This window comes from Arvicola amphibius, chromosome 5 (genome assembly GCF_903992535.2).
Source record: "Arvicola amphibius chromosome 5, mArvAmp1.2, whole genome shotgun sequence".
NCBI lineage: Eukaryota > Metazoa > Chordata > Mammalia > Rodentia > Cricetidae > Arvicola > Arvicola amphibius.
This window is the reverse complement of record NC_052051.1, coordinates 46127568-46144185: the sequence shown is the minus strand read 5'-3', so window position 1 is coordinate 46144185 and position 16618 is coordinate 46127568. Positions and strand designations below refer to the sequence as shown.

Below are 16618 nucleotides of genomic sequence, written 5' to 3'. Positions count from 1 at the left end.
TCATACATGAGGCCTGCTCTGTTCTGTTCGGCGTTGGTGGTCTTTAGGAGTCTTTATGGTCCTGTATGTCCTAGCCTTACCCTATGTGGACTCCAGAGGGCAGATAGAGTCCCCAACCTCACTGAATTTTCCTTCTAAAAGGGAGGCTTCAACAGGTCTCTCCAGCTGTGGTACCCTGGCCGGCTTCTTTGGCACAAGAGACCATACGGCAGGCATCCTCTGTGCGCTCACATTCCTGGCTGGCACTGGGATACCCGTCTTCTTTCTGCTCTGTGCACCCTGGCTCCCCCATCTGCAATCTGGAACCCATTCTCACCGTTCTTGCCTGCACAGAGGCCGTGAAGGGTTAAGGGAACTAATAGCTGAGCTGGAAAAGCTCTACGAAAGGAATCAGTGAATCACGTCAGCTTAGCTGGGGAGAGAGCCCACCCGGAGACTGTCTTCCGCTGGCTTGGGGCACGGTAACCGTGGTGGATGATGTTTAATAGGTGTTGTTGCCTTTAGTAAAGCCTTATGCCTGACCAGGAGAATGCATACAGACCCGTAACAGCCTAAGGATGTAGAACCCTGAGCGGGAGGCCCCATCTTGAGAGAAGCACCCTCATAGGGTGGTGCCAGGTCTCGGGCTTGAGGGCTCCAGGCCTCATTTGGAGGAAGGGCTGGTAGCAGCAGCTGTCGCCTTAATGGGGCTGTCTGGTCTGTCCATTGCCCTAGGAGGCAATGGACATTGCTGGGCAGCATGGTGCTTCTTCCAGAGTAAGTCAGGACTGGAAGTTGGGAGGCAGCCAACGGGTTCCTAACCTCCACCCTCACTTCCGGGAGGGAAGAAGGCTCTTAGGTTTCTGAGACACCACTCCAGTGACTGTGACAGTAATGACTTCAACCTCTCTCAGCAACTTCTGGTCCCCAGAGGTCCATTACAGTTCAAAGGGCATTCGCAGTACACATATGTTTGCAGTTTTTGTGGTTTTTTTTTTCTTTTCTTTTTTCCCAGCCATTGGGCAAACGTGGCCAGGCCACAAGCATGGCTTTGTCACCTTCAGGGTCTGTCTGACCCGGCTGCTGCTCATCAAGCCACTGGCCCGTGTCAGTCTGCGCAGGGTGGTTTTGTGTATTTTAGGACAGAGAGACCCCGAAGCCCCTCCAGCTGAAGGACACAGCCGTCTGCTTTCTCCTCCTTTAAACACACACACACACACACACACACACACACACACACGGGAGTCGCTGCCTGCACTGAGCACTTGCCCACCTGGGTCCGGCGCTGAGCTCCTTAAGTGTGCTGGCCCCTTCCACCTGTGGCGTAAACCTAATAGCAACACCGTCCTCCTTTGACAGCGAAGCCAGAGGTCCACAGTGCTTAGGATGCTAACTGGACTCTCACTGGGAGGAGGATGAGAATCCAAACCAAAACATAACTTTTAGCAAACGCCGGCTGCTGCTCTCAACCCGAGGAGTGAAACCGGGGCCCTGTTCTCAGAGTGCTTACGAGTCAGTCCAAGGTGCAGTGTGTTACGCAGTAGGTGATACATGGAAAACTCAAACAGAGCAAAGCGTGGGGCGTACCGTTTCATGCAGGTGGCAGGGAATGTTCTATCTGGAACATAGACTTGCGTGAGGGGACATGCCATGTATGTGAACATCTAAGGAATGGATCAATGGGCAGATGGGATGGCACATGCCGAGGCTCTGGCGTGGTCAGGGAATCTGATATGATTGTAAGAAAGCAAGGACACAGGATCCTGTTGGGGGGGCACTGTAAGGATCCTGGGTCTCGGTGTAGTTGGGGGCCTCAGCAAAGAACAGAGGGGAGATGCCCCTGGTTCAAGCCTTGACTACGAGGGAGCATGGCTTGTGGAGAGATGAGGTGGAGTCAGGGAGGCCACTGGGGCGGAGTGCAGTGGAGGGGGGAGCCGGATAGGGAGATGGAGTTCATCCATAGCTTGGGATTCAAGCCAGTAGGATTCTCTAATGGGTGGAGTGTGCAGCCTGGGAGAGAGGAATGAGAGGCCACGTGGCTCTCCACGGAGCTCTCCACCGCTGAACATATGTTTTCAAGTAGGGGCAGGGCTGGATCCCTGCTTACAGATGAGGGAGCTGCTTTGCCAAGTCACCCCTCTGGGGATAAGACATGCAGGCCTCTAACCCCAAGCCAGAGCTCGGCACTGTCTGGGTACCTTAGGAGTTTACTGCCTCACAGAGAAGCCACCAGGGACATGGCACCATGCCCAGCCCTCGGAGTTGCCTGCAGTGGAGATAAAGTGGAGGCTCTTCCTGTTGACCAGGCCTCCTGTCTCTGACTCGGATGCTTTAGGGTGGGTGGTAGCGCCTACTGCACCATCTGGACGTGTCTACTTGGTGGTCTGTCCAGCGGTGTCAGCAGAAGGTCCAGGGATGGTCTGCCCCCCAAATGTGCATTGGAAGCTAGTCTCCCAAATACTAGGTTGGCCCAGCTCTAGGCCAGCCCCATCCCAGTTTGTTGCTGAATTTCCACAGACTCTGCTCTGGTCCCTGCCTGCGAGGCCCTTGCCTCACCTCACCTCTTTGTCTTTACTCATGGTTTCTCCTGCTTTCGCCTGGTCTCTGCCAGCTTCAAGACCTGGCTCAGGGACCACCACCGTCAGGAGGTCTTCCTGGAGTCAGCCCCTTGCCAAGACCTGCCCCGCCCCCGCCAAGGTTCCTTTCATGATACTTAGTAACTGATATGTAGCTATGACTTGTTTTATGGGTGCCCCCAAAGTAAGCTATTGAAGGATAAGGCCCAACTTGCTCATTTTCCTGTGGCGTCTAGGACAGGCCCTGCCAGTGGAGGAAGCTTTGTAGGCGGGAATAGATGAATCATTCGGAGGAAAACCACTGACCAGCCACAGATGTCAGAGCCCTAAGCTCCCAACTTGGGAACCACAGAGTCCATGCAACTGTACACTGGGGCATCCCCCTCTAGAATCCAGTGTCAGGGATCTCTTGCCTCTATTCTGGGGCCAGCACAGAGCGCAAGCGGTCTTGGGAAGTTAGTACCGCCTCGCCAGGGCAGGAACACAGGGTTAGCACCGTGCAGGCTTTGCCCGCTGGGAGTTGATGGTGATGATGACAGTCCCCCTCCTGTCCCTCCCTCCTCTGACTGTGCTCTGTGCAGAATCTTATTTCACAACTTCTGAGTCAGGCATGTTCCCATCTGGCCACACTGGTAAACATGAGTACATGGGTACACAGCATGTTCATAAACAGCGACCCTATGTGCCTCCCTGCTTATGTATAGTGCACACACACTCTAACCTGCACACGTGCCCACCTCTGCATACACATGAATACACACACACACACCTCTGTGTACACACCATACATACATGTTCTTGAGGTTACCTTCCCCATGTACATACTCATTCACCCGCATACATTCCCCCACAGGCAGCACAGTCCAGACAGTCGCCCCATTATCGACTCGCTCACCCCACTCCTTCTGAACACCCTCCAGTGGTGCACTCCCCAAAGTCTCTGCACACATAATCAAATTTTCGCATATGGCACCCTGCTGTGTTTCTCCCCAGAACCCTATATACCCACCCAGTAAATATGTAGATGTTTGTGCTCTGCACACTTATGTGTGTTCACACATGCATCTGCCCTCAGCCTATACGTACTCTTATAGACACTCAGCATGCTTGTGTTCACATGTTGTGTGTCTGTGTGTGGTGTTGGGCGTTAAATTCAGGACTTTACATGCTGTGAAGCATTCCTCTCCCCCCTTCATATCTCATTGTACAAGTACTGGCACAATGGGCTTTTCTACCCAGCCACCAAGTCACAACCGGAAGGTATGGGCAATAGCACCGATGATGTGTGTGCTGATTGAGTTTGCACTGCAGAATATCCGAGAACAACATAAAGGAGGAAGAGTTATTTTAACCAATGGTGCCAAAGAATTGGGTCCATGGTCACGTGGCCCCGTGCGCTTGGCAGAGCTTTTCGGCAGCCGGTGTGTGTGACGGAGGAACTGGTGTGTTGGTAGACAGAAGCAAAGGGATGCTGGCTCCTGCCTGGGTCTGTCCCCACCCCACCCCCACTCCCACTTCATTCCTTTGGAGTTTCTACCCCGTGACGTAGTCCACCCACACCCTGGGTTAGTCTTGCTGCTCAGTGAATCCTGCCTGGAAATGTCCTCACAAACGCATCTGGCGGTCTGCCTTCCGACTCTCCTAATCCATTCTGAATCTAGCCGAGTAAATAGTGAAGGTGGACCAGCGTGAAGTCCTAGTGTGCTGGTGACGGGGTGTCCTGCTGTGTGCTGAGGGTTAGGGGTGCTGGGCTTCTTGGCACCTGGAGCTCTGGGCTGTGGCTGTGGAGCCTTCCAGGGATGAGGCTTTGGGGAACTTGCATCCCAGGGTGGCTAGGCCCCTCCCTCCAACTTAGCTTCACTTCTACATTGGTGTGGTTTCCTCGTTAGAAAGAGCACAGTTTCTTTTATTCACTTCTTACGAAGCCATTTTTCTTCATCTTCAAAGCTGCGTGCGAATATTACTGTGTTTTAAAGTGGAGTATGTGTTTCTAAGCCCACCAGTCTGTTCTCAGCCCTGCCTTACTGCAGAACACTCAGCATACTGGTTAAGCATTTGCCATTTTGGCCAATAGAAGAAAAAAAAAGATTCCAGGTGATGGGGCAGTGATCACTGGGGGTGAGGTGGGGTAGACGGTGTAATCAGAGTAGCCATCGGGAGCTGTTTTTCCTATGGATCGGAGTTCTTCTGAACGTAGAAGTCACTTACATGACTTCCTCAAAATCTGACTTCATAATTAGTGTGCCAGAGACAGCACGCAGCCCTCAGTCCATGAGGATCCCATGATTCATCACTGCCTTCCACGGCAACAAGCTCACAGGGCAGTTACCCCTCCCTAGAAACACACTCGTGTGTTTTTGTATCTTTTCCCAGAGCATTAAACATTAGCTACAGAAAGAAAAACTAATGTATCGAATGTAGAACTTACTGTTAAGCGGTAGGAAAGCGGTATTCCCCACCCTCCCCCACTCCCACATGGAACTAGCCCTAGCACACAGAGGTGCTGATTTTACTGATCCAGGCCTCTTCCTCCAGACAATGTGGCTTCTCAGTCCACCACAGATGTGTGCTGAGCATGTGCTCTGTCACAGGTACAAGTGTCAGGAGTCGGAGACACAGCAGTAAGCAAAATGGACCCAATTGTGAAATAGAAGCTCATTCAAACAGCAGACACGTGTGGAACATGCATGTTAAAAGTATAGCTTTCTTCAAACACAGGGAGACCCTGTATGCATTCCTGTGGTATTGTGGGGCCAGTGCTGGGCCTCATGCATGTAGGCAAGTGCCCTTCCACAGAGTTATACCTCACACAGCTGTATGCGTTCCTAAATGTTCATCCAGAAAAATATCCCAGGTAGAAATTTAAACCCCAGAGGCAGCTTTATCAGTTTTAGGTCCACAGTCCAAAGACAATTCTAAATTTCGATAGCTCCTTGGGTTTCCTCATGAATGGTGACACTCCACAGAACCACGGCCACACCGAAAATACAGGTTTCCTTAGACTATTTCACATAGGAGCACAAAAAGGCCCAAAACAGAAGCAAACCCCATGGAAACTGCCACTCAGAAGGAATCTCTGACAGCCCTTCACTCTTTTAATAACCTGTTTTCCCTTGAAACTCAAGATTTAGGATCAAGCCAAATGTCACTCGATAGCCCTGACAGTCAGCATATTTTGTTGTGCTCGTATACAGCCTTTCATGGCCGTGGATTTAGCCATCAGATGGCTCCACAGTGGGATCAGAGGTCTCCTTTCCTTGGATACAATATCCTCCGGTTCCCATTGCCCTCATGATGCCTAAGCGAGCTCAGTGTTTGCCCAGCTCTTGGTTTTCGGAAGGTAGGATTTCATGGCGCTTTTATTTGCTGATTTTCACTACAGCTCGTCAAACTGTTGGCAGCAATGATTGTTGATGGTATTATGTGAGACTTTTCAAACGATTTATTTCATTTTAAGCGATGTGTGTGTGAGGGGAGGGTATGTGAATGTGATTGCAAGTCCCAGAAGGAGGCATCGGATCCCTCTGGAGTTACAGGGGATTGTGAGCCTCCGTGTGGGTGCTGGGAACCAAATCCAGGTCCTCTGAAACATCAGAACCTGCTCAACCTCCGATCTGTCTCTCTAGCCCCGATATTGTTTGGTTTTTAGACTTTTTGTTTCTTTTAAATACTTTGCAAAAGTTTGGCGGTTTGTTTTTGCTGTTTTTTTTTTTTTTTTGGTTTTTTTTTGTTTGTTTGTTTGTTTTTTTTTTGCTTTTTTCGAGACAGGGTTTCCCTGAAGTTTTGGAGCCTGTCCTGGAACTAGCTCTTGTAGACCAGGCTGGCCTCGATGTTGTTTGTTTGTTTTTGCGTAGCCACCCTGTTATTTTAAACTGTGTCACGGAAAATGTTACATTATCACAGTTTGCTATGACTGCCTATAATTCACGTGTGGGTAAGCTGCATCCACTTTCTCGTTCCTGTCCCTTATCCTTTGGGTTGTTTCCCCATATCTTCATGGTCTTTATGGGGAGGCCTACAGGTGTCTGTGATTGGGTCCTCAAGGAAGTGCCTAGCACACACTGATGAGCACGGTCACGCTGCTGGTCCACCCTGCTGTCCACCCTGCTGTCCACCCTGCGGTCCACCCTGCGGTCTACCCTGCGGTCCACCCTGTAGTCCACCCTGCCGTCCACCCTGCTGGTCCACCCTGCTGGTCCACCCTGCTGCCCACCCTGCGGTCCACCCTGCTGTCCACCCTGCCAACTGCTCCCCACCGCCACCAGCAGTGTGTGACACCGACAGGGATGATGTCTGGTTTAGGCCCCAGCATGGTGGTGCTGCTCTCTGCCCAGGCCAGAGAGAGCAGGAAATGGTTTCATTGGCAATGTCAGCCTGATGACCCCAGGCCCAGCCCTCAGGAGTGTGTTTTAACAAACGCAGTTATCAGAACAGAACCTGCAGAGTGAAAGAAAAGCAAGCAAGCAAAAATAAAATAAAATTTAAAAAAAACAACAGAAAAAACCCTGTTGGAAAATACACAGAGAGATTAAAATAATGTTTGGCACTTACATCACACTTTTAAAATTCTTCAAATGCTTTAGAAACACTAGCTAATTAATTAAGCTGCGGAAATCTGCTTGCAGTTGGTCGAGAGCTCCAGAGGAGCTAAAGAAAGAGGGGGCTGAGGGGAGGAGCCAGCTCTCCCCAGCCCCAGATTTTATTGTCACCTGCCTGGGGTGTGATTACAGGCCTCTGGCTGCACCACAAGAATAGCCCTGCTCCAACTTGTCGTTCGCCCTGAGCATAGCTCCCTCACCAACCGCTTACTCAGTTCTGTGCTCTGTTGGGGATGAGGATAATGATAACGGAGCATCCGCATCCACGGAACAGATGAAGGAAGAGGCTCGGGGCTTTGCCAGGGTCACAGAGCAAATAAAACCTCTACTTTCTCAGTTCATCAGTGTGTTCCTTCAGCAGATATGTGTTTGGGGGGACCGGGTCTCCCTGGCTGGGCTGGAAATCACAGAGATCCATTTGTCTCCTGGTCCTTTTGCTATTGAGGACACAGTATATACCAGGCAGGAGGCTAGACAGTACTTCCCCGTAGATCTGCCATCCTAGTGGTGGGGAAACAGTCAACAGCCGTTTAGATATATAAAGAATACAGCAGTGTGATGATAGGCTCAGAACTAGGATTTAACCAGCACGTGTACGGCCGGAGTTTATCTATAACTCTGGAATAATGACGAAGCAGAGGGCAGGTACAGTTCCCTGCTTATGTCTGATTGAATGGGAGTCCACTCATGAATACTGAGCTGGCAAAGAGGGCCTGTTCTTGCCCAGGCCTGTCTTCATGCACGTGGTGGTTCCAGTTCGACCAGTCTCCCCTAGTTAACTGTAGACCCACTGGAACGTTCATGGCTCCCTGCTATTGGCAGTAGCTGCTGATGTCATTGACGTCTTTCCTGTCTCTTCAAGCTTGTTTCCGCCTTGTGTCTGTCACTTGCCTGGCCACCAGCCCTACCGCTCCTAGGCTCGCTGATGCTGCCTGAGTCCCTGCTTTCTACAGTTCTCTCTTCCCCTGTGGTGTGAGAATCAGTCTGTGCCCAGGCTGGTACTTGTGGATTCTATTTATACCTGCCATGAAAAGTGAACCTCAAGGGGAGCCCGGGCTGGGGAAGAGGACGAAGCAGGACACTGAGCAACTGATGACGGACCTATCCCAGGGCCCTGAGTGCCTGCAGTGAGAGCAGAACTGATCCATGAACCTCTCTTTTCTTGGGCTCTCTCCCCTTGTCAGTGCAGTAATATCAGGCCACGGACTGGTGGGCAAACACACAGTGTCTCTTACCCAGCCAGTAAGAGAGGCTGCCCAAGGATTCCGCTGCAGTGCTGTCTGATAGACAGGATCACAATAGAAGCCAGTAGAGAGTCCAGCTGGGTACCAAGATCACCTGACTCAGTTCCTGTCCTGCCACTCCTGCTGTTGTCATCCTCTCTCTCCTGTCCTCATCCTGTCTTCCTCTCCGGGTCACTGAGTCTCTGACGTCTGTGTGTCCAAATGCTCGTGTCCCATAGGTTCAGCAAACCATGGTTCAGGGAGGTAGTTGGCCACTGTGCTTGGATGGCAAGGACTTTATCCACTGAGCTGACCCCGCAGCCCCCACATGCTGTCTTTAACATGCTCACTGGCCTCAGATTGTTCCTATCAGAAGTGCATCAAGATGGGCTCATGGTAACATTTTACAGATGAAGAAGTGAAGGCTAGGGACCATAAAAAGCCCAAGCTGAAGCCACACTCACGTCCCTGGAGCTCTTGGCAGTGAGTGAGCGCCTGGCCTTCTCTTAGGATGCACTGATGGCCCCCAGTGATGTAGCCCCATGCTACAGAGCCACGCCAAGGGCCCGGGTTCTCAGCTCTCCTATCACTGCTGAGAGCAACTTCTCTACCAGAACTTGTTTTCCTGCGTAGACTCTACCTCTTTGAAAAGTACCACATATATTGAGGTCTCTTATTTCTGCATTTCTGCTGAGTTTTGTTTCCTCGGTGGGGAATCTAGGTTCCCGTTCTAACTGGCAAACTCAGATTTAAATTCCAGAGTCCAGCTCAGACATGACACCTCCACAAAGGGCTTGGGACCTCTACTACTCTAAGCTAGATGACTTAGCACTCTGTGCCTTGTTTTCCTGCTTATTAACCTTGAGTTCCAGGCCCACATGTGGATTAAACATGTTACCATATGCAGTGTGCTGAACTCAATACCATTGTGTGGGCTCAGTGGAAATCACTGATGAACTTGAACTTGCAGGATCCTTTAAGGTGAATCATAGCTGCCATCTGTCTTTTCAGGAGCTGCAGGGGAAAACCTGAAGGTGATTCAGCCTGAGAAGTCAGTGTCTGTTGCTGCTGGGGATGCGACCATTCTGAACTGCACTGTGACCTCCCTGAAACCCTTGGGACCCATTTTGTGGTTCAGAGGAACAGGACAAAGCCGACAACTAATCTACAATTTCAGAGGAGAAAAGTTTCCTCGAGTTACAAATGTTACAGATGCAACCAAGAGAGACAACTTTGACTTTTCCATCCGCATCAGTAACGTCACCCCAGCAGACGCCGGCACCTACTACTGTGTGAAGTTCCAGAAGGAGGCAGAGTCTGACAAGGAATTTCTCTCTGGAGGGGGAACAGTGGTATATGTGCTTGGTAAGTAAGCCTGTGCCTTCTTCATCCCCTGATGTGTAGCAACAGGTCAGAGAACAGCATCCCCCGTCCGTCCTGTGAGTGTGGCTCACAGCAGGTGCTATGGGAGAGCGTGGTCACGATCTGACCTCAGCCTTGAGCAGATCAGGGAAGCCAAGGCCAGTTGTTTGCTCAAGGCTCAGTGCCAGCAAGTAAGAGGACATCTGCACCCCTCGTCTGCCTGTCTCACACCCCTCATTTTCCCTTCCACATGGGTTATGCTACCAGTGAGTGCCAGAGGCAGACCAGAATACAGATCCCGGCCAGGCTCCTTGCTGCCCAGGCGCTAAGCATCTCCACAGGTGAGCCAGGTACACAGCGGGTACCAAGGAAGTGCTGAGCTTTAGGAAAGCCGGTCTTTGCGTGTGTCACTTTCACAAAGATCCAGGATGCCCCTTCCGTTCAGAACCTGAGGCCTGTTAGTGACAGCAAAGCCTCTCCCAAATGTCAGTCAGGTTCTTATTCTACATCAGGACACAAAAGGCATTTGTGTAAAAGGCTGTCTTTTACTCCAGCATCCAGAAATTCCACAATTTATTGTAGTCTTCTGTTGGTAGATAGTTCACTTCTTCCTAACTGTGGGCTTTGAAAACAGTGCTGGATGGCTCATCCCACCTGTCTAGGACAGAGATACCCATTACAAGAGGCCTACTACGACACAGAGTGTGTTCATTTTAACCTGTGTGGATGTTACCAGTTTCCCCTCTAGGTAGCAGCCAACTCTCCTTGCCATCCACCCCTGCACAGAAGCAGGCCAGGTAGCTTGTCCTGACTTTGCAAGTATGACAGACACTGAAGTTCTCAGGTAGTGTGTCACTTTCTAGGCAACAGCTAACAAGTGGCTTCCTGCCTCATTCCACATCTTTATCATAGCATTTTCTCCTTAAACCAGAGCTGTGGGTGTCCAGGGTGTGTTAGGACACTGGCCCTTTAGGAAGCCATGGGGAATTGCCCAAGACCTTGAAGTTTGGAGCAAGGTTTGGCTTCTGTCAAGTCCTCAGTTTCTCTTTCTGTAAATAACAACAATAATGGTCCCCATTCTTGGTTCTATGAGCATCAAGATGTTAACAAAGCCCTAGATGGGATGGGTGTCGGGGTCATTACTGCATATCAGAAGTGCAGTGACTAGAAGAACAGAGTTTATCTGGAACCATATCCCAGATGAGTCACTCCCTTGCCTGTGTCCTGGACAAACCCCTCCACATAGCACCTTAGTGGCCTCACCTGCCCATGACACTCCCACAGAGTATGTGGTCAGGACTGAAGCAGTGACATCATGTCAAACACTGTAGAATAGTGCCTGGCCTGTAGGAACTATAACTGTCCCATCAGTGTTGAGCTGTGTCCATGTGGCCTTGGATGGCCACTTTCCCTTCCCAGGTCTCAAGTGTTAGTGGGGTTGGGATGAGTTGGTGGCTTTCCATATGTCTGCTTGTGTGACTCATCTAAGAAACTGAAAAACATCATACATCCCGTACCTACTGAAGAAATTCTTCTGTAATTGACTAGACATGGACCTGAAGTGCCTGTGCGTGTATGCTTGTGTGTGTGTGTGTGTGTGCGTGCGTGCATGTGTGTTGTCATATCTTCATGTGCGTGAGAAGAGGACCAAGAAGAACAAGAAGAATGTTTAGTGTCCTGTTATATTTACTTCCTGCCTTGTTCCCTTGAAATGGGGTCTCTCACAGATCCTGGCCCTAGACTGGTGGCCAGCAGAGCCCCGGGATCCTTCTGTGTCCGCGCCACTCCCACAGCACTGGGGTTATAGGCACATGCCATGGTGTCCAGCCTTTTTAAACATGGATTCTAACTCAGGTCCTCATGCTTGCTCAGCAGGTTCTCTTACCTTGAGATCCATCTCTACAGCTTGTAGCTGAAGTTTCTCACCACAGCCAGGCTGAGATACGTGTCCTGAAACCACAGAAGAAAAACTGTGGCTTTTATTTTTTTCCCCTGGCAAAGTTGGTTCCCATGAAGCTGGTGATCAAAAACCTTTTATGCCTTAGAACAGCATGGGCTCTGGGTCCCAGTGATGAGCAGAATCATGTCCAGGAGCTGGCCCCAGAGGACTGGAGATGCAGCCCACAAAGCCCTGCCAGCCATGCTCAGATCCCTAGGAGAGGGACCTGCCTGACTTACACACATCTGTGTCTGAACAGAACCAAACAAATCTCCCATCTTCAGCTCAGACCCTCTCTGCCTCGATGACCCCCCAATACACAGACTCTTTGTCAGTGCTCCGTGCTTCCTAAATGACTTATCTGAATGAAACACCTGGGACCCCACTGGGGTTCTGAGGCTGCTGGCCTAACTCAGGTCCTGAGGGGGATTACTACAAAAGAGGAAAGAGCCACAATGTGGTGGCTTTCTTGTGCCTTCTGACTGCCAAAGAATAAATGTGTAGTTTCAGAACTAAAGGTAGCAGTCATAGCTGCTACTTATTAAGCACCTATTATATGCCAGAAGTCATGTTTACATCACCTTCCCAGGGTGATGTTTTTGTCCACTTTGTGCAGAGGAAACACAGATGCTCAGAGGATTTGTTAAAAAAAAAAAAAACTAAACTAAACTAATCATCTGAATGGAAGAGTTGAGTCTCACTCATGTCTTTGGCTAGTCTCATTATTCAGAGCCTTGCCCTACAGAAGGAGTTCATCCTAGACACACCTTTATGGGCTGGAGAGCGCAGAGGGAGCAACCAGTGTCAGGCTCCCAAGAACTCAATAGATGGCAGCTTCTCTCAGTACTCATGGGGTACCCAAATTAAAAAATGTTCAAGGCCCTCGTCCAAGATGGGGGAGACTTGCGTGTAGCCTACACACATCCTGCTGTCTATTTTAAGTCATCTCTGCATTTCTTATAATACCCGATATGATGCAAATGCTATGTAAATAGTTGTTTAGGGAATAGTGACAAGAAAAAAAAATCTGTCACTAGTATAGATGCAGCTTTTTCGACAATATTTTACATTGTGGTTCGTTAGCTTTAAGCACAGGGAGCCCCTGGAGTTGGGAGGATGGCGCTGCAGCCCTTCACCTCTCAAGGATCTTAAAGCTGCTGCTGTCTTGATGATATGACTTCTTCAAGTGACACCTTCCTTTCTGTGCCCTCAACATAGTAGGTGGATATTAGGGAGCAAGTTATGTGTTCACACATGGAACAGTGGCATTTGCTGTCTGGAAATGGTGCTGAGGGATAATGAGCAATTTGGATTAGTACCCAAAGGACACCACCTCCCTCCTAGTCACTCATGTGGGCTTTCAGGACCAAAGTCCTTCTGCTTGCTTGGTGGGGCTGCTCGCTGTCTGTCTGGTAGCTGTCTGTCTCTTTAATAATTAGTTAGAAATCAAGGAACCACCTTTGACTTTTTTAACACACAGGTGATCTTTTTTTCCAACCATAAACAAAAGCCCTCCAGATTTAAAAAAAAAAAACCAACAAAATCTTTAGCCTCTCTCCCTTTCAAACGTGAGACTTGGCATGGGTGAGACCTACTAGGATGTGTAGAGAGAAAAAAAAAAACGCCATTGCGTGAACCCCTAAGTTCTTACGGGGGAGCATAAGAATGAAGTCTAGGGCTGGAGAGATACTTGGTAGTTAAAGAGTCTGTACCACTCTTACCAAGGCCCTCGTTCAGTTGCTGGCAACCACACAGTGACTCACAACCAACTGTGACGCCAGCTCCAGGGATTCCAGTGTCCTCCTCTGGCCTCTGCAGGAACCCGCTCACATACACACCCATTGAAAACAATTTTAACTTTTTAATAAAAATTTGGGTCAAGGACAGATCCATGTGTCGTGTTTGAGAAGCATCTCTGTGTGTCTGTCACCCAAAGCAGAAAGCTCCCAGGTCCTCGCTTCATCCTCACTGCATCCAGAAAGGAGAAACTTTGCCACCCGTTTCTCAGGTGTGGCTCTGGGAGGGGCTCGCATCTCAGAGCAGCCACTGGGTTCCACCTACGTGGCCATCCTACGGTGCCATTTGTTTCCTGTGCTTCCGTCTGCAAACACTTTCTCTGGATTGGCCAAGTTTCTAGGAATGCAGTTAGGAGTAGTTAAAGCAAAGGATGAGGTAGGTCAGCCATCCCGTGTGTGTCCAGATCGTGGTAACCCTCAATGCAGAGAAGACTTAGCTCTCGGGCCTGGACTCCTGGCCTTGTCTTACTGTCTGCCTTGCTCATTTCATGGAACCTTTGCTAAGGACAGGGCCATTCCAGCTTTACTGGGGTGAAGATTAATGACTAGTGTCACCAGGCTGGAGGTACAGTTTAATGTTAGAACATGTACTTAGTGTACAAAAGCCTGCGGCCCATCCCTAGTGATCCAGTAGTGATGCTACTGTCTAGGCAGGTTGCTTACCCCGTCTCTCCCTTCGCTTGGCCTTCACCATCGTATCTCTTGTCTATAAATGCTCCTCTAGCCAAACCTTCTGTACCGGTGGTATCCGGCCCAGCAAGCAGGGTCACACTTGGGCAGACAGCGAACTTCACCTGCAAGTCTTACGGCTTCTCTCCCCGGAATATCACCCTGAAGTGGCTCAAAGATGATAAAGAACTCCCCCACTTCCAGACCACCGTGGACCCTAAGGGAGAGAGTATCTCCTACAACATCTCCAGCACAGCCCAGGTGGTCCTGAGATCCGGAGATGTTCGTTCTCAGGTCATCTGCGAAGTAGTTCATGACACCTTGAAAAGCAGCCTTCGTGGGATTGCTAACTTGTCTGACATCATCCAAGGTAGATGTCCTTGACTTCTAGCCCAAACACACAGCAACCATTAGTTACCCTATGACTAGCACTGTGCTGGCAGTTGCATTTACTTTACCAACAGCAACTCCAATTGCTGGGCGCCCAGTGTGAGCCACACCCCCCTTCCCTGGTAGTTTCGTTTATTTTGCTCTTGTGCCTGAATTCCCACTCCATGCCAGAAGCTGCATGCATGGACTTCATTCATTATCACCCTAACGGTAGCTACCAGTGCCCAGACACCCAGCTTACTGACTCCATTCCCATTCACATCCACAGTGTTTGGGTGCCTGATGCATGCCTGGCAGTCCTGTGTCCGCTATGGCGGGAGCTGCTCAACTCTGCAGCCCCTCCTCTGCGGCTTAAGGTTAGAGCTTCTGCCTGTACTGTTTCAGTTTCTCCCACCCTGGATGTCACCGAACAGTCCACAAGGGCAGGGAACCAGGTGAACGTCACCTGCCAGGTGCAGAAGTTCTACCCCAACAAACTCCGGCTGACCTGGCTGGAGAATGGAAACATATCACGGACAGACGAGGCCTCGAATGCCACAGTGAACGGGGATGGGACCTATAACTGGACAAGCTGTCTCCTGGTGAACACATCTGCCCATAGAGAGAACGTGGTGGTCACATGCCAGGTGGAACATGATGGCAAGCCAGCGATCGCCAAAAACCATACCGTGAGGGTCCTGCACCAGAAGGAGCAGGGCATGGACGCTACCCTTGGTGAGGCTTCCACTCCCATTGACTGGCTTTTTTTTAATTTTTTTTTTACTTTATCTTGATGTTATCTGTTTTTAAATGTTAAAGTCATATGTAATGCTTATCGTAGGATAGTCTAGAAGTCTATTGTAGGCTCCTTTTCTCTCATACCCTTAGAGTCAGCACTGTTCAGAGTTTGGTTCCTATCTTGTTGTGTCTTTCGACACAGTATACCAAAGAAGAGGGAAGGAAAGAGGGCCCGTCTTTGCTTGCATCTTGCCTCCTGTCTTCTTCACCTAACAACTGTCCCCGTGGTTTCTCCCTACCCCTTGCTCTTTCTGGCCTCTGCTCCTTGCCCTGTACTTGCTTGTGCCCCCTCCACCTCCCATAGATGCTGGTGGTTTGGCTCAAGGACGCCAGTACTGCAAAGGGCATCCTCGTTCACACTGTCACCCAACGGCTATTTCCATGACTGTTTCTAGGCCAAGGTGTGTGTCTAGGACAGTGCCGTGCTCCACCGTTCTGTGACAGCATGCCAGCAGTGTCACTTCAGCCCCTCCGCGTGCTGTCAATTAAGAGCTCTTCTTTTTGAAAGCGGCCACATGCACTAGCTTTGTGGCTGTGTCCCATGGTCTTTTCACCACCACAATTGATGCTTTGTACATAGCAGAGGCTCCGAAGGGAACAGAGCAGGGGTCATTTTCTCGCCCCATCCTTCAGAGATGACTCAGGAAACCCTCAGACCGGGTTGTGCTCCTTTGAGACCTTTGAGATTCTTATAGGATGCATAGAACTTGCAAGTAGGAAATGTTGATGTCTACACTGGTTCTGTTACCAACTTGCTGTGTGATCTTGGACAAGTCGGTGTCTCTCTCTGAGCCTCTGCTGTTGTGGACATGCTGAAAGGGATTTTGTCCCTCTGTTGGTAAGGGCCATGACTGTCTTCCTTAACCCTGTAGCTTCGGAGCACACAAAGCATAGCAGGGAATCAATAAAAACCTTGAGAGAGGATGAAAGGTCGGGCAGGTGCTTTGCCAGGTCATTCTTGGTGCTGTGGAATGAGGTAGATATTAGTACTGGCCTCAGTAATCGAGGAAAGCAGGGGAACACAGTTCCACCAATGCAGGTGAAGACTAGTTGGGGCCCTTATTTGAGTTCACACCTCTGTGTCATGGAGCCCTGCTCTTGACAGTACCGTTCTATGGGCCTAGGACTTGCCTGGCCGGTGCTGTAAGTTCCTGCCACAGACACACATACTGTGGGTTAGGTCCTGGGCATAGAGAGTGTGGAGCCCTGAACTCTCTGCAGAGCCGTGCCCGCAGCCTGTCCTCCACTCTCAGACAGTCGCTGGCTTGGGTTCCAGGGCATCTGTCCTGCTGCCACGGCAGATGAGAAG

The 16618-nt window shown here is 50.1% G+C and overlaps 1 protein-coding gene across 4 annotated transcripts in view; it reads left to right on the top strand.

Annotated features, from left to right (window-relative positions):
- The window catches only part of Sirpa (signal regulatory protein alpha), a 38177-nt gene that overhangs the window by 7528 nt on the left and 14031 nt on the right, over positions 1-16618 (top strand). For 3 of the 4 annotated variants that reach the window (XM_038329588.1, XM_038329589.1, XM_038329590.1), the window contains 3 exons: positions 9388-9741; positions 14198-14512; positions 14917-15246. In XM_038329588.1, coding sequence (XP_038185516.1) covers positions 9388-9741; positions 14198-14512; positions 14917-15246 — 999 coding nt within the window. The remainder of the gene's footprint in view (positions 1-9387; positions 9742-14197; positions 14513-14916; positions 15247-16618) is intronic. The other variant, XM_038329591.1, reaches the window with a different exon arrangement.